The following is a 17,813-nucleotide window of genomic DNA, read 5'->3' on the forward strand; positions in this document are numbered from 1 at the left end:
ATTAGCGTTGAGGAAAACATTATGGAAATCTAGTTATATAGTTATTTACCTTAACTGAAAAAGTACAAGTGTCCTAACAAATCATTTAGTTTCATATTCACCTTTCCATGACATACTGTGTGTTTCTTAAGGCTTCTTTAATACATTTTTACCCATTAAGGGGCAGAAAAAACAGACGCTGACATAGGGCTAAGGTAGTTAATGTTGGAGAAGCAAGAGACAGCAGGTAGGAAGGCTTGCATTCTAAGCAGGAGAAACTAAACAAAAGAAAGGCCAGGTAATTATACACTAATGAAAACACACCTATGAATATTATATTTCATTTCTAATCTGCCAATATCTCCTCCCAAATGTTACACATGTGACCTTTAAGTTGTTGTATTACATTAGGATTCAATTGAAGTGTTGAGTCCAATATTCACCCTCCTTTTAGCTTTGATTTGGTCTCCACCAACTTGTGAGTCTGGCTATTGTCCACTATTTTCACCAGCTAGTCTCTAAGTCTTTGTGTTGAGCAGATGAAAATGAGGTTGATGAGAAGGCTGATATGGAACCAAAGATTAGATTATTATGCATTAATGTAAAAGCAGGAATATACTAACTGTTGGTTGAGGTGGAGCTCATTTTGAACTATTTTGTATAGGACTGCAACTAATGATTATTTTCAATATGGATTTAAAAGTACCCCAAATCTCTACATGAGCATAGTAAAATAAACGTTCCACCACTGCTAAAAAAAAGAGGAAGCCAGGTGTGTGGTTTACCTGTCTGACATCTGTGTCCAGTGGCCTGATACAAGCTGCAGTCACATGACTCCGACTGAACACACTGTCCTCCATTCAGGCAGGGGAACGCACATGTCTCTGCTGAGAGAAAACAAACAAACAAACAAACAATTACACTGCTGCTCATCGCACTAGAATTCATCATGTTCCCTTCTCAGGTTGTTTGTATCAGTCAGAAATTGACCTGATTCTTACCTGATGAAGGCCTACAGAAACACTGAGTAAAAATGACTTCTGATTCTTGATTTCTGGTTTCTAATCATTTAGAATCACACAGGTAAAAAAGTAAATAAGAACAAATACATTTACAGAGCAGAAACACTATACGTTTCAATCATATACCATCAGATTTTAATGCAAAACTGTGTCCATACATCCATGCATCCATCCATGAACCACCGAAACAGACAGCTAAATTTGCAGCCATCTGTCAGTCTCATATGGTGGTGGAGCCCCAACAAATGTTCCAGTCACTGAACGCACCACCAAACACCAAATGATGGCTCCCCATCCTGCAGTAACACCATCTGCTCGGTGGGCTTAAAGCTTGTCTGCCCAGTCAGCCACGTCCCACACAAGCACAGGTAACATACAGGGGTTTGTGGGTGGTTGGGGGGGGGTCGATGAATAAGATAAAAGCTATTTTCCTTCTGTTCACTCTGTGAGGGGGAAGTAACACAGAGGGCTCACTTGTTGCCCTGTTTAATGCCACATTACACAACTTCCTGGCACTTCAAAAATGGAATCAGGAGGTAACAGTTTGAAAGGTTTGGACCTCTTTAGCCGGAACACCTGTCAGGTTTGTAATGCTACCCCAAAGGCACAAAACAGATAAAACAGTGGGATGATTCTGTATGCCAATTCAGTGCCAATGTAGCTGTGCCGTTTTTTATGCATTTACATTTTATTTATAGAGCGCTTGTCAAGGTCCTCAAGAGACTTTTTGTCTGGGTGTGGAGGTCACATGATGGATGGGTTTCATATTGTTCAACTGGAAGAGGCAGGGTTTTACATCTCAGACCAATAATTAGCCACAGTTCTTTTCCAAGTCTTTAAGGCAATGGTTCCCAGCCTTTTTCCTTAAGGGACCCTTTTCCATCATTTAGTAAACTGATGACCCCTGCTTAAATAACATATCTTATGAATATATATTAAAAACTGTACATTAACCCCAAATTGTTATAATTTCTAACAATAATCCATACTTAATAGGCTTCTTTGGGGGCAAATTCAGTGTTTTCTTGTCCTTGATACTTGGCCATTGTTCTATAGGAATTATTTGGGAAATAAACGGATTTACTTTCTTGGCAAGAGATAGATGAGAGATCATTGTCTGTGCGGCAGGTTTGCAGCCAGAGTCAGGATGCTATTAGCTTAGGTTAACATAATGACTGGAGGCAGGGGGAAACAGCAAGGCCAGCTTTGTCCACAAAACCTCAAAAGCTAACTAATTATACCTTGTTTGTTTATTTGTGCACAGATGGAAATAAAAACAACAACTTGGGGTTTTATGAGGAGATATATGCTTTAACTAACTATTTCAGTTGGTGTACAGACTAAACACATCAAATACAAAGTGTTAATAAGCTTTAGATGTGTTGGTCTGCACACATTCGACATCCATATGAACCTTTATAAACCTACCTTGGATCCTACGAAGCGGTGACTTCAGGGCTTCCTTCGCCTGCCTGGTGAGCAGTGAAATATTAACTGGACGCTCCTCTGGTGAAAAGGCTCTGTTGACTGTGTTTCCAGGTGATGATGGATTTGATGGTGCTGAGCTGGTCAGGGATTGGCCAAATGGTGTTGAATTAGATTGGTTTGGTGATGTTAAGCTGGATGGTACATAGTGTGATGTTTTTGAGATGTTTATGGATTGATTAGTTGCTATTAAAGTGGTTGGTGAATGATCAGAAGACGTTAAAGTGAGTGAGGATTGGTTTGATGTTTTTGATTGGCTCAGTGGTGTTTGGCTGGATGCTGATTGGCTAGATTTTGAAGTACTGCCTGCTGAATGGTCAGATAAGGTCTTGGCTGGTACATTGCTGACTGGTGATTGACTGGCTGGTAATGTGCTTGTTGGTAATTGGCTGGGTGGTGTTGTTCTGCCTGGTGATTGGCTAACTAACACTGTGGTGGTTGGTGGTTGACTGGATGTTGCTGGGCTAGTTAATAATTGGCTGGCTGGTGTTGTGCTTGTTGATGATTGGCTGGTTGGTGTCGTGCTTGTTGGAGATTGGTTGGCTGGTGTTGTGCTGCCTGGTGATTGGTTGGCTGGTGAGGTGGTGGTTGATGATTGGCTGGTTGGTGTCGTGCTTGTTGGAAATTGGTTGACTGGTGTTGTGCTGCCTGGTGATGTGGTGGTTGATGATTGGCTGACTAGTGTTGTGGTGGTTGGAGATTGGTTGACTGGTGTTGTTTTGCCTGGCGATTGGCTGGCTGATGCTATGGTGGTTGGTGATTGGGTGGATGGTGTTGTGCTGCCTGGTGATTGGCTGGCTGGTGTTGTGGTGGTTGATGATTGGCTGGCTGATGTTGTGCTGCCTGGTGATTGGCTGGCTGGTGTTGTGATGGTTGATGATTGGCTGGCTGATGTTGTGCTGCCTGGTGATTGGCTGGCTGGTGTTGTGATGGTTGATGATTGGCTGGCTGATGTTGTGCTGCCTGGTGATTGGTTGGCTGGTGTTGTGATGGTTGGAGATTGGCTGGCTGATGTTGTGCTGCCTGGTGATTGGCTGGCTGGTGTTGTGATGGTTGGAGATTGGCTGGCTGGTGTTGTGATGCCTGGTGATTGTTTGGCGGATGCTGTACTGCCTGGTGATTGGCTGGCTGATTCTATGGTGGTTGCTGATTGACTGGCTGGTGTTGTGCTGGCTGGGGTTTGGCTGGTTTGTGTTGTGTTTCCTGGTGATTGGCTGGATGATACTCTTCTTGATGGTGTTTGACTAGATGGTGCTGTGGTTGCAGATGATTGGTCAGAGCTGAGTGTCCATGAGGAGGCTGATGTCCTCTCCGTGCTGGAGGACGTCGGGTTGGACGTCAGGTTTGACGTCAGGTTGGAAGCTGCGGTCCGGCTGACCACTGAATGACTGGAGGAAGATGTGTTGGTTTCTAACGCAGCAGCTGCTGTCTGGAGGTCCTTCAAGGAGAGAAACTAAATTAACAAGTATTTCATGCAACAGTTGCAACCATTCAGTCATAAAGCCATAATCTGATCCTGCCTAGCAATGTTTCAGAGCCTCTTCCAACCAAATATATTAAATCTGGCAAAGAAAGGAAGGAGCCAATTTCAGCAAACCAACATTAAGTCCTCGTAACGCAGTCTGATTCTTTTAATTAATCCCATGAGTCGAATATAATATCAACCAAATCTGGAAAAACAAGCTCAGCTCTCGGGTGACAGATTAATAAAGATTTGATTAAAATGTAAGACACCTAAAGCTTTTTACAATTCTGTGTTTTGTTTGGGGCAAAAATTCCTCCCAGAATTAGGCTGGTTGTTGCCAAATCGGAGTCCTGACTGGGGAGGATGGAACCGAGGCAGCGCTGGGAAAAGAAGAGGCTCGAGAGAAAAGAGCTGTCATCCAGCCTTCATTAACGACTCCTCTGTGACTTCCAACTCAACTTTCCCATCCAGGTCGACAACCCCACCCTCTCCTCCGCCACCTCCCCCCTGGGTTTTTTCCGATTTTGGATGATCTCTGTTGTATGCGATATGCAGCGAGAGGAGCTTGTTGATTCATTTCATTTGCAAGTTTTTACAGTTTACCATGCAGAGCTGCTGGAACTAAAACATTGATTTTGGAAGTTCTCAGAAGACTAAAACTCTGGAAGAAAAACTGAATATTTTGGCATGCAAATTGTAGTAAATTGTTGTAGATCATGAAAGTCAGGTATTTGACAGAAAATACACATTGAAAGCAGCTTTGGTTTAAATGTATTGGTATTCAGAAACCATCAGTCAAACTTTCTTTCTACACTTTGAGCCTCTCTGGACACCTGAGCTCTCAAACCAAGGCTTTCATCTCAAAGAACAGGAACAAAGCAGATGGCAAGGGTGAAGGGTAGGGGTGTGTGAGGGGGTGCGTGACAATGAATTATTAATCACTGATCGGTATCTGAAGATATCGAGACTGAGCGGGTCAAACACAAATACGGCAGAGTGTCGACCCAGATGTCACAATGCATTGCTTGAACTATGAGTTAAAGCTCAGAGATCTGACATGAGATAGATGTGCTCTCTATACCTGCAACCTGCGACCTGTGCTACTAATTGCTTTGTTCGTTTACTAACCCCTATAGTTTGGACCGGATTCTCACGCCTCTCAGAGCCAAAGGGAAGCCCAACAAAAGGAGCGACCACATTCAGGCTGATGGAGGCTCTGATAGAGTGAAGAGTGAGACAACAGAGCGGCTACTGTATATCCCTGCTGGGACTCCCTTACATGTCTGTTTCCGAGGAATAAATGTCACCGTAGAGCGGCTTTACTTTTACATGCTGAACCGCACAGCAGGAGGGAACAAAGTACATTTTTAATTTGTGTCTTTACGTGTCATCTTGGTATTGTTTCAACCTGATGTCCTGGGAAATTTCTTGTACAGGAATAAACAATACATCTTTGTTTTACAATGAAAACAAAACTATAACTCTAAAATACCATCAAATAAACACACAAATAGTGTAGGTGATGAGACATTTTTGAAAATTTAATTTGAATTGAAATCAAATAGTAATCTTTAAAATGCCACTAGGCAATAAAAAACATGTTGGCAATCTACATCTTTCCCACATAATATATAGTGTTTACTAATGTAGACACTTTATATGATATTGGAACACCGGGCATAAATTATTGGAATCAAAGCCCTTCAGGTGACGGCTTGTTCTTTTCTCTGTGTTTTGGTGTGAGAGTTGCAGATTTTTAGGTGATCTCTGGCTGTGTGTTTGCCGCCTGAAGCAGCTCCATCAGCATCAGTGATCAATGCGGCTGCCTACCTGCCCTCCCTGGGAAGCGGTGTCCCATTTCTGCTGCTTTATCCTGCTGCTCCCGCTGCTGGGACAGAGAGAACAAGGAGAGGTTTGTTCCTGCTGCGGCTTTCCCCCTGACACCACAAACCCACCACCAACCGGGAACCAACCAAACCACAAAAAAAAACCACAACCCCCCCAAAATTGTCAATCAACCAAAGAAGCATTGCCTGCTCCATGAAATACTATCGATAAAGAGCCACCTAGAACAACCAGGGCTGCAACCAACAATCGTTGTAAACATCAGTTTAATCTGCAGATTATTTTCTCAATCAGTGATTAATCATTTGCTCATTAAATTTCAGAAAATATTAAAGAAATGTGGCATATTTTCCTAAAGCCCATGTTGACATAATTTGTGCAACCAAAAGTCCAAAAGCCAAAAAAATCTTCTTTCACTTGACTTTTATAGAGGACTAAAAAAAACAGTAAATACTCACATTTGAGAAGCAACAACCTATTGATTGATTTTTTATTGAAAAATTGCTTAAATGACAAATTACTAAAATAGTTTTAATCAATTAAAGCAATTAATCAATCGTTAATGTTCAGTCTATCAACCAATTGATTAATCGGCCAATCATTTGAGCCCTTGTTACATTTGTAACATGGTTTGAATATTGTTATTATTATTTTTAAATTATTAGAAATTATCAAATCAGGGAATGAAACACATAATACCGAAAAATAGGTTATATAAAATAATAAAAAAATATATAAAATCATAAATATAGCTTGTATTTATTTAAAAAAAATACAATGTATAAGGGCAATAATGAAAATAATATCAAACTATGAAACATCTTAAATTATGATGAATTAATGAAAACAATATATAATAATACATTGCTATTTGAATAGAGAAAAAGAACTCACTTATTAAATTCACCCCAGTCAGAAAGGTTCACTCTCTCAACACCCCAGGACAGATGCGCTGAAACCAAGGAAAATAAATAAATAGTCTAAATAAATAAATTACAATGAAGAAACTCAAATAAAAGGAGACCAACTGAACTGAAAATTAAATCCGGATTAAGACAAGTGAGAACAGTTGAACCTGCAGAAAACACACCGAGCTGCACATGTGGAAGAAACCCGCTGACACCTGACTCAATGTGAACTCTTTAAAGAAGAAATAAGATAACATGTAGGACTTTCTGTATCTTCATTCTCATTCAGAAATCAACCATCTCCCCGCGGTATAAACAGCAGCTCGGAGGCGACTCACCTTGATAAATTAGGATAAAATACAAAGATAATAAGTGAAAAAGCCTTTTCCAGCTACGTCTTAAATAGGGATCCATTCGTGTTTCGCGGATCCGCAGTCAGTCGGGTTTGGACAGCATCACCTGGTGAAAACCCTCCGGCTGGACTCCCGCTGCTCCCTGCGCTGCTCCATCCGGCTCATCCGCGAGCTGCCCGCCGCGCGCCTCAAGAACCGGTGCACCTGCTCATTTGCATAAAATATGCGCAGGTGGGTGCGCGGGTGGGCGGGGCCACACGCACGCACAGGTGCTCGGCTGCGGAGCTCGTACTGATGGTCTGAGTTGGATTTTGCTGAAATAATTCTTAATTAAAGTTAATATCAATCAAATGTAACAAACAAAGAGCTGAGTTCTGTAGACAGTCTGAATGAAACCTTAGAAACTTTACTTTAACGGAGCATTTGCACTGAGTTGTGTTTGAAGCACCTGAAGCTGACAGGTTTAACTGTGCAGTGTACTGCGCAGGAACCATGAGAACAGTGCCCCGTTGTGGTCCGCAGTCAGTGGAGCATCACAGCAGTGTGTGCAGAGAATGGACATTATCGGTGTTTGTACAATGACTGATGGTACAGTGTTCATCACAGTATGAACTTCATTTAATTTACTGAACAAAAAGTTAATATGAAAAGCATTGAAAGACAGATTTAAACGATAAAAACAAAAGAAAAAGACTTGCAAGCAACTTTTTAGCCCCAGTTTATATGTCGTTCATTAAACATCTCCTGCAGACCTGTTTTATGTTTATAATTGCTCTACTTTCAATAATAATCTCTATCTCAAATGTTCCTTTCACAAGAAATGTGTTCTTAACGTTTTCCTTTTATATATTTTTGGGGCTTTTTGTGCCTTTATTTTGATAGGACAGGTGATATGCAGCAAGGTTGGAATCGAACCCGAGCCACTGAAGTAAGGACTCAGCCTACATGGGGGCGCGCTCTACCAGGTGATCTACCGTGCAACCCTGTTGTTAAACTTTTAAATGACATCTATCTACTCCTTCCCCTTCATGGAAAATATTTACTTAATTTAATCAGACAGTCTCACTGAGATTAAGATCTCTTTTCCAACAGTGACCTGAGAACAATAGCACACACAATCACACAATAACCACTAATTAATATAACAGGTGCAAGAATCACAGGAAACATCAGATAATAAAGCTTTCAAATCTGCACAGTACCTGAAAACAGTTCTACCAACATTACTACACTGCTGACTTCAAGTTTTCCACCTCACACTTGTATAATAGCATATTGGACCAGGATTGACTTCCAGATTATTTGTGATGTCACAAATCATGCTTGTAGGCCCCGCCTCCTTAAAATCTGCTTTTCAGTGAGCTCAGAGAAACTTTCCACTCTCAGCAGATGAATATGAAAACATCCTTCTAGTGTCCAAATCTGCACAGACATCATTCACACAGCACACTGTAGGGACAGGAAGAGAAACAGTTGAGTGGAGGGGGACTTTAAAGCTGCACCAGGTAACTTTTATTTAACTCTTTGATATATTTGTTAAAAAAATGTCCAGACCTCAGTATTTTTTCACAATAAAAGTCATGAAATACTTTCCATAAGATAACTTTCGTTTGATGTTTGGATGTTTACCCCCAAAGTACTCCCTAACAAATTCAGATGTTTGACCTTGGTATTTCTAAAACCACTGGCAGTCCAGTCCAGTGTGATATATTTGATCTTTTTCCAGGTGTTTCCATGACTGGAATACTAGTCTCTAAATTTCCAGGTTTTCCAGGACTCATGGGAAGCCTGCTGTGTGTCCTCTGGTTGCTGCTCACACTGTGACGACCGGGTCTGAACCTGAACATGCAACCTGCTAATACCTTGACAGGAAACACAAACCTTTAATATTGCCGTGGTGACCCCAGTGTCACCAGCTGCACAGGCTTGTATTAGCATGTGAAAGTCAGCAGAGGAAACGCTTGTATTAGCATGTGAAAGTCAGCAGAGGAAACGCTTCCTGCGTCTGTCTGTCTGTCTGCTGTCTGGCTAAAAAGGCCTTTGACTGACTGAAGCCCTGAGAGACCCCAACAGGCTTTGTGTCGCCCAGCCAGGAAGTGTCTGCTTTCATAAATGGAAACAGGACCAGCAGAAAGGGGGGCAGAGCGGAGGGAGGTTTAAAAAGGCGACATTAAAAAGAAAAGTGGAAGTGATTTCTGATTTGTGTGTGCGATAAGTCTCGTAATCTCACATACACACACTCCTACAACTCCTTGTCTTTAGAGGCGTGGAAACTGATGCATCCAACTGAAGCATACAAGGCTTTAAACCTGTCACACACACACACACACACACACACACACACTCGCACTGTAGTGGAAAACTGGCGCCTGCTTTGTGCCTTGCAGACTGCTCATTAAAGCTCCCATGAAATGACTGATTGTTTTCTGTAGATTTATGTTTTTCTGCATGAAATTACATGTTGTGTCAGGACTTGAAGAATATGTCTGGTGTTATTCTGACATCCCTAACCTGTTTGTGGTACAAAAGTCTACAGTAAACCCGACTGATATATTGGTATCACAACAATATTGGCTTATATGGTATCCGTCGATATGAATTTTTTTAAATTTCTGGTATATAATCAAGAAGAAAAAATGCTTGTGGTAATATATTAGTGTCACTGCAATGGTTATCCAGCAGAGTGCGCTGTGATTTACAATACTGTGGCTAGCACAGAGTAAGAGAAGAAGGAGCTCTCAGTAACCTCAATTAGAGTTAAATTATTTACCATGTTAAAGAACATTTTTAAGCATTAACAATGGAACTCTAATTTTGTGCTGATTCTGGCGCCCCCTGTGGACAAAGGCGGTAGTTGCAGCCATTCACAATAACCAGGTAGACATAGCCAATACTCTCACTGATGGTCTTGTGTCCTTATGTAGGTCATATAAAGGCATCAGCATTAAATCTACTGTTTTATAACCAGTTAAAAACTCCTTATAGTACATTTATAATGTCTATATTCTTTCATAAGGTTATTTGTTTAAGAAAGTAGACTTCAAGCACAATCCACATTCTCTTTTCACTCCAGCTCACATATTCATTATATCAGCCACCATATCGGTAAACAGGGAATTTTTGCTCTGGAAAAACAGTATCCGGCTCAAAAATCCCACATCAGTTAGGCTCTTTCCATTTCCATTATCGTTATAATCGTGAATATCCTCTCATGACTTGACTTGAAAAAGCTGACTTAGCTCGCCAGCATACATTTTTTATATTGATTATATTGATTTTTTTGTTGAACAAGAGGACAAGAGGGAGCCCGTATCTTTCTAGTCATTCCAAAATCCAAATCCTGTCACCATGGCTGAAGGATCAGTTGTTGTATCCCCCACAATAAGTTAAACCGGATGTGTGGACGTAGTTTAGATTCCAAAATACAGCACAGGAAGATGAGGTACCTATATCTGATGCAATACATATATTTCTTAAGGTAACGTGATTCCAGTATTAGTGCCATTTTAAAAGTATGTAGTATATTGTCAGGTTTATGGTGATAATATCGTGTATTGCAATTACTCTGGCCAAGATAATCGTGGCATTACATTTTCATGTTGTCCCATGTTGTTACGTCCTCCTGGATCCACATTCTTCACATTTTACAGTCATTATAATGTGTATAATGAGATTTTGTGGATTTATTCTGTACAATCGACATCTATTGTATGTCTATCTGTCCTTAAAGAGAGGGATCCTCCTCTGTGGTTCTACCTGAGGTTTCTTCCATTTCTTCCCTTTTAAAAGGGACTGACAGAGGTTGAGTGTTGTACACGTAGTAAAACCCCTCGAGGCAAATTGAGATTCTGTCTAGGACTACAGTGATAGTACAAAGCAGGAACCATGAACACAAAAGGTTAATTTATATCTTTAAGTAGTTGCTAACATCCACCCCACCCTCATGAAACACAGCAGACTGTACTCTGTGCAAACTGTACAAGTAGATCAACAAAACATTCACTGTTTGGGATTTCTAGCGTGTCGTTCATGTTAACTCCTGCACATTTTTTTGAAAAGGCAACAAAGCATTTAACATTCAAACATCACTGAGCCAATACTTCCACCTGTTCATGGTCTTATTAATGAATTCATAATTGTGTGTTTGAGTACACAGAAGAGTGAGAAATGAAGAACGTGAACCGAATCTGTGCAGAAGCTGAGAGTTTTTATTTGATTCCAGTTGCCTTCAGATGAGGACTTCAGCATCATCTTCTTCTCACAATCACCAGATAGAAGAAATACATCATTACAAGCTCACAGATAAACCGGTAACCAACAGCCGCTGCAGGTATCCAAGATTTCTGAGGGTGGAATCTGAACCTTTGCTCCATTTAGATTTTCTAATAACCACAACTGGGCAAATGAAATGAGTTGGAATTAAATCTGTTATCTTTGATTAAGACATAAATACTCATGTGCAGTTTGGAGCTAAATGTGTTCTACAGAATACAGTCAGACCGACATATTGGTCAGCCGTCGTTATCTGCCAATATTTGCAGACATATCGGCATCATTTGCACTGATATGAACAGATTTGTTCCGAGTACATAATCCAATGTGGTAATATACTGGTAGACTAGACAACTAGAATCGGTGCATTAAGTATATGTTGGATTATTTAACATGTTCAAGAATATTTAACTTAAATATTCTTTAATAGAGTTAGAAGTTTAAGAATAAAGCCTCCAGGGTACCTTTGCATTGTCAGATCGGATCAGTGAATAATCCACATACAGCACATTCCAACACAAATATTCACTATATCAGCCAGCCCCTATAAAATAATCCTCTGTTACCTCTCGAACTACAGTGGTGACAAAGTCGAGACCTCAAGATAACTGGGAACTGTCCCCTCTCAGCTTCTGTGAATCTGTGTTCATTTCAAATCAAAGGCAAGTTCTTATATAGACTAAAGAAGTATCACATCTTGAAAAAAGGCTAAAACTTCTAACTATCTACACATCAGGGAATTAAAAATGCATAAATATATACACAAAGAGTTTTGTTCAGAACTGATAAATCCACTCTTTGAAAGATTTGACACATTTGAAAGAAGGATAGCTGTCAGAAAAGTTGAAAACTTTAGAATTTGTACAGAATGTAAAGAGCGTCGTCACCAACTTAAAACAGCTTTTGCAGGTTTGTTCATCTGTTGTTTTTGTTTTTTTTAGTGCATCAGGAAACAAACAGGAGATCAGCCAGACAGATATTTGAGTAAAACCTCGTCATTAGATGTAAATTAAATCCATACAAACAAACTGAGCTGGACATCAAAATGATCTCCCATCTTAGTTCCCCTGAGGAACTTCCACTGCTTTTACTTTTATGTTTTTAGACTTAAGATGATGAAATACCTCTTAAGTGAAAGAGCAGATAAACAGAGGATTTAACACTCTTTCTGCGCTGTATTCATTGTGTGTTTGTGTTTGTGTGTGTGTGAACTCGGTGATCTTTGGATAGAGTCCTGCACACTGCCACTGGCGTGCTGCGTTATCTGGGCCGGTGGTTGGCGAGCAGGAAGTCCTTGTCTTTGCAGGTGAGGCAGAGTTTGAGGTTCCTGAGTGAACCGCCGGCGGCGTAAAACGCCCAGATGCCCATCAGGAACAAGATGACGTAGGTGGGAACCAGGCTGGCGACGTACCTGGGGTTCTGGAAGGTCTGCACGAGAAGATGAGAAACAGATATTAACATAGAACATGAGAATGCATTAAAAAATAACCAGCTTTAAGTTCATGTTATTCTCCTGCTTTCCTTTGTTTCTGGATGTGCTGTTGTCTGTATTTATATGGACTTAAAAAAGGTCCAGTGTTTAACATTAAGGAGGATCTCCTGGCAGAAACAGTGAAACCTAAACAAGGTTTAGTATTATGTACAAAAGACTCTAAACTACATAGTCAGAAGGCTATTGTGAATTTTGGTTTCCAGTGGCTTTAACCAACCACCCTCATCGCCCCGACCCTCAACCCTCAACACTCACCAGACAGGAAACGATGAGGTGGCTGATGACGACAGCAGCCACCGCCCACCAGCGCTGCTTCTCACAGGCGTCGAAGAAGACGACGCCCCAGAACATGTGAAGAAGGATGATGGCCATGGTCATGAAGGCTGAAAGAGGAAACAAACTCCACATTATTCCTTAACTTGCCTCATCTACACCAGTAAGTCATTTCCCAGAAAGTGTTCTGACAACCCCCAAGAAAGGAAGTGGGAAGGTTTTACATCAGGTTTGTATGAGTAGAGAGCAAGAGCCGACTCATGCTCGTTGTGACATACACAGAGTCATCCATGTTAGGGTTGGACAAAGACACATACCGGAAAATGGCAAACATACACACTGTAGCTTATAGCTTGAACTTGTCAGTGTCACTGGTACCTGAGGACAGGAAGTAGTGCTGCGGGTCTCCGTGGATCCCCACGGTCCCCGGTCCCACGGAGTCGGCCAGGATGTTCACCACCGAGAACGCTCCACTCATGAAGCCGAAGCCGAGGCCGGACACTGAGACAAAACAACGACAGAGGAGGGTTTTATTCCACTGCTGCATTTTACACCAGAATCTGACTGACCATCAAATATCAGCAGTCACATATCACAGATATAATCGGTACTGGACGTGTCTCACTGAGATAGTTTGTCCACCAGAGAGCACATCTTTTTTTGGACAGCTGAAGATAGACAGGAAAGGGGGTAGCATAATGGACTTGATAGTTTATTTTGCTGGATCTTCGCTGCCTTGTGAATGTCCACATCTGTCAAACTCCAGGCAGCAAGTTTGTAACACTGGTTCCACTGCCTGAGTACCAGTACACCCAATCAAAGTATGAATTTGATCAGAAACATCCGTGCAGTGCCTCTTTACAATGGCCAAATTATCTTAATGAGACTTTTTCAAACTGTTAAATGTCCATATGGAACGTGATCACTGCTTCTTCCTCTGATTTCATCCTCCTGTTCAGCAGTTAGAGAGCTGCAATAACACTTTTTCCAAAGCGCCATGTAACCAGTCAGCACCGAGTATAAAAGCAACAGATAGCGATAGTGCTGACTAACTGTACCGTAGGCCAGCTGCCGTATGGAGATCGGCATGGTTTCCTCCTGACTGAGGGCGAGGAGGCCTTCATTGGCTTTCCTGCAGGAAAACAAACACACACACACACACACACAAATGTTTTAGTCCCTAGTTTCACTGTGAGCTGTAAACAAGAACATCAATAGGAAATATGTATGTCAGTCAGGGGAAGATGATACGAGCTGCAACAATGAACCGTTAACAGAAAAAGGCTGACGGTGGGAAACTGGAACAAACTGGGGCAGATTGAGGCCAGAGCAGACAAACACGCTGGGAAACTACTAACCAGGCAGAGATGGTGGCGAGAGAGCAGAAGTTAGTTTAGTTTGTTGGAAGATGACTCAATGTGTAACATTTTTCTGAGGCTTTGTTGGGTGCCTGCACCAAACAAACATGTTTTCTTACATCCGAACAACAAGATTTGTAGGCCAGGGAAGCTCTTCCACACTACAGTGTCATCTTATTGCACTCGGCCAGACTGCGATTTTGATAATAATTGTGTAGCCCTAGATTTCCCCCAAATTCTTTGACATTTAATGGACATATACCGAAATCTATCCATCAATACTTCTGATAATTTGGCAACAGAAAACAAAAGTATGAGCACGTCTCAGTACTGAGCAACGCGTCAGTCTGTTAGTTTTGTGTGGTGAAAGGCAGCTCATTCATTTCACTGCAGATAACTGATAATCAGACTTTAGTGGCCTCTGGTGGCTGCTGGTGTTCAATAACAAACTGTGTCCCACTTCCAGACTACAACTTAACTCGAAACTGATTAAGTAGTGTGTGACTAAATTAAGTCTTGCATAACTGTTAGTTAGTATATATTATGGACTTCTTCAGTCATGTCAAACCTCTAACAGTAATTATAAACCAATGCAGTGGATGGCTTTGTACATGTGACTTCTTATAGTCAAGTAATAACGGAGACGGTGCCGAGGACGACCGTGTAAAGGCGTCGGACGGCTGTGAACACTGTGGCAGCGACTTACTTCAGCAGCTTGTAGTAAGCGAAGCGGAAGGTTTCCTGCAGCAGGACGGACAGCACCACGCCGAAGATGAGGAGACCTTTCTGCTGCGCCGCGCTGTCCTTATTGCTGATCTGAACAGAGATGAACCACACCAGAGAGGACAGCAGCAGAGACACCAGCCAGAAAAACGCTCTGAGGGGACAAATAACAAAAAACACACACTGTTAGTAAGAAACTATTACTATTAGCAAGAAAAAAACATATTATATTGTTAAGATTTCAGTCCAATAAGTGTCTATTCTATGTATATTTACAGATGTTGCCCTGTTTATGTTTCACGAAACGTTACTGCAGGTAATAGTGGTCAGAAAAAGGCTGTGACATTCTGCCGTACAGTCTAAATAAATGCTTGAAAGTAGGCAATTCCCTCAGAGTATTCACTTTCAACAGGCTGTCCATTTTTGGCACAACACTGGGCTGAAGCTCAGATACAAAGCTTTAAAGCTTACTAACTGAACAAAAACAGTCCTTTCTAATATGATTCAATAGTTCACAATAGTCTCAGTTAGATTTGGTTTAAATAAAGCTATGGAATATTAAATCATCCGCCTTTACTCAACACATCTTTCTTCACATCGAGTGTGTAAAAGCTACAGGTTATGAATGTATTTTCATAAAACAAAAAAGTGAAATTAAAGGTTATATTATCGGTGCCGGCTGAAAGGAAAAACATTGTGCATCCCTAATCTTTATCCCCATCTATGAGAACACATCCTCATTTATTTACTGACTTTATGTTGTATTAACAAACTGAATCTGCAAAAAAAAAAAAAGTTATTAAATACATGAAGTGGAGTAAAAAGTACAATATAATATAAAAATCTTCCAGGACAACACAGAATACTTCCATTATATTTGGTTATTTTAATCCATTTCCACTGGAGAACTAAACTAAATGCTATCTTTAGTTGTAAAGCTTATATCAGAGTTACCGTAACCACAGTGTCTTTGTACATACACGGGTACAGAACAAGCCTTGGAGACTGGAGGACTAAAACACGGACACGTAAAGTATAACAGCGAGTTGTCCGACAATGGAAGCTAACAGAAGTAGCTCGCTAACTAGCCGTCAGCCAGCAAGCTTATATATCCGATAAAACCCGACAGTAGCGTCGGTATCCCGGAGCTACGATGCAGATACGTTCACTAACTCCCCCCCCACGTTGACGAATATCGATCCATTCTCACCCTGCTATGAGGAAAATGACCCTCAGCGGCTCCCGGGCGATGGTAAACAGGAACAGCGCGATGGCCGGGCCGAAGGCGATGAAGGTGCAGCCGAAAAACACCGCCGCCGTCATTTTGTTTGTCCGTTTGGGGGGAAAAACCAGCGACCAGCAGCTGGGACCCGAAGCTCCTCGACTGGTTCCGTTAACCGGTAACTTACAGGTGTTTGTCTCTGAAGCTTAGTAAGAGCTGAGCCCGCTGCGGTTCCGTGGAGGTCCACTTCCCTCTGCCTGCTCCCACCAGCGCGTCACAGGGTTCACATGACGTCAGGCTTCTCACGTGACCGCCGAGGGGAAAAAAACTAAAAACTTTATTGATAAAAAGAATATATATATATATTTATTATTGTATGTTTATGTGTTTATTTCTTGTTTATTTTAAATGAACTAGTAAATATATATATATATTTTTTTAACTTTATTTAACTTTTCCATTTACTCGTATGTTTTTAGCACAGGGGATCCCAATTTTTCTCCCTTAAAGGGCCAAAACTAAAACTTACTGGTGGGCCACAGGCCTAAAGCAAACATCTTTCTTATTGTATGTTAAGATGCAATGAATGAATGACTAATTAGGGATCCTACATATTTATCAATAATTGTTCTCTCAAAGGGAACATAAATTGCATTTATACAACAAACTATTTATCCTCTCTCAATTACCAAAAAATAAAATCTACAAGGCTTTGTTAAAAATTATAATAATAATAATAAGAAGAAGAAGAAGAGATAGATAAGATAAAAACAAAATAAAAAAATAAAATAAATGCAAGATTACAAATCAAGGCATCCTCTCTAAGTGAGACTCCTCTATGCAAATATATATCTTAAAACCTTAATTTTGTCCTTCTTTACACCATGCAACACTACCACCTGCTGTGACCTGTGCAATGTTCCTTATCAGTCACATCTGTATATAAAAAGGTCTATACAGTGTGCATATAACTATTATCTACCTTTTCTATTTTTATTATATCTTGTATTTTTACGTTCTATTTTTTATTTAATGTGTATTTTCTTTCCTTTTGTGTTCTGTCGTATCTGGGGCTGCTGGGATCAATAAAGTCTAATCTTATCTTTTAATAGCCCAGGCTTTTATTTGCATTCAACCTGCCTTTGTACGGGACAGACCTTTATATCAGACAGGGCTTTAATTCCTTTTGCACAAAACCTCCAAATTGTTAATTATAAACATACATACATACACATATATACATATAGGAGCCTCCTTCTACCACTTCTGGAAGATCATGGAAAAAACACAAATCAACAGTAACACAAAAGTGCTGATCCTCTCGGTGGGCCTAAACAACAGGGCTCAGGACCCCCATAACACTTCTATCAAACAACTTAGAACTGTGGTGAACAAAGCTTGCTCGGCCTTCCCTAA

General features: G+C 40.8%; 2 protein-coding genes across 2 annotated transcripts in view; both read right to left on the reverse strand.

Moving 5' to 3' along the window:
* The window catches only part of otog (otogelin), a 59,283-nt gene extending 52,083 nt beyond the window's left edge, over positions 1-7,200 (reverse strand). The window contains exons 1-5 of the mRNA XM_051380361.1: positions 7,043-7,200; positions 6,691-6,748; positions 5,782-5,836; positions 2,430-3,924; positions 765-866 (exon numbers count right to left, since the gene is read on the reverse strand). Of these exons, the coding sequence (XP_051236321.1) occupies positions 765-866; positions 2,430-3,924; positions 5,782-5,836; positions 6,691-6,748; positions 7,043-7,118 (1,786 nt within the window). The 5' untranslated portion in view covers positions 7,119-7,200. The remainder of the gene's footprint in view (positions 1-764; positions 867-2,429; positions 3,925-5,781; positions 5,837-6,690; positions 6,749-7,042) is intronic.
* Positions 7,201-11,243: 4,043 nt separating this feature from the next.
* aph1b (APH1B gamma secretase subunit) lies at positions 11,244-16,689 on the reverse strand. The gene is made up of 6 exons (XM_051380372.1): positions 16,386-16,689; positions 15,159-15,329; positions 14,153-14,226; positions 13,473-13,595; positions 13,077-13,204; positions 11,244-12,757 (listed from the first exon to the last, which is right to left on the reverse strand). The coding sequence occupies exons 1-6, from the start codon at positions 16,496-16,498 to the stop codon at positions 12,590-12,592; spliced, it is 777 nt and encodes a 258-aa protein (XP_051236332.1). The 5' UTR covers positions 16,499-16,689; the 3' UTR covers positions 11,244-12,589.
* Positions 16,690-17,813: the final 1,124 nt, after the last annotated feature.

This window comes from Dicentrarchus labrax, unplaced genomic scaffold (genome assembly GCF_905237075.1).
Source record: "Dicentrarchus labrax unplaced genomic scaffold, dlabrax2021, whole genome shotgun sequence".
Classification (NCBI taxonomy): Eukaryota; Metazoa; Chordata; class Actinopteri; family Moronidae; genus Dicentrarchus; species Dicentrarchus labrax.

What these genes read in the sequence shown, in the direction of transcription:
- aph1b (XM_051380372.1), bottom strand. Translation starts at nt 16,498, where the DNA reads ATGACGGCGGCGGTGTTTTTCGGCTGCACCTTCATCGCCTTCGGCCCG. An exon ending in GTCATTTTCCTCATAGCAGG is followed by an intron (nt 15,330 to 16,385) that starts GTGAGAATGGAT and finishes TTGTCCCCTCAG; the next exon opens with AGCGTTTTTCTGGCTGGTGT. An exon ending in GCTTACTACAAGCTGCTGAA is followed by an intron (nt 14,227 to 15,158) that starts GTAAGTCGCTGC and finishes GTTTTCCTGCAG; the next exon opens with GAAAGCCAATGAAGGCCTCC.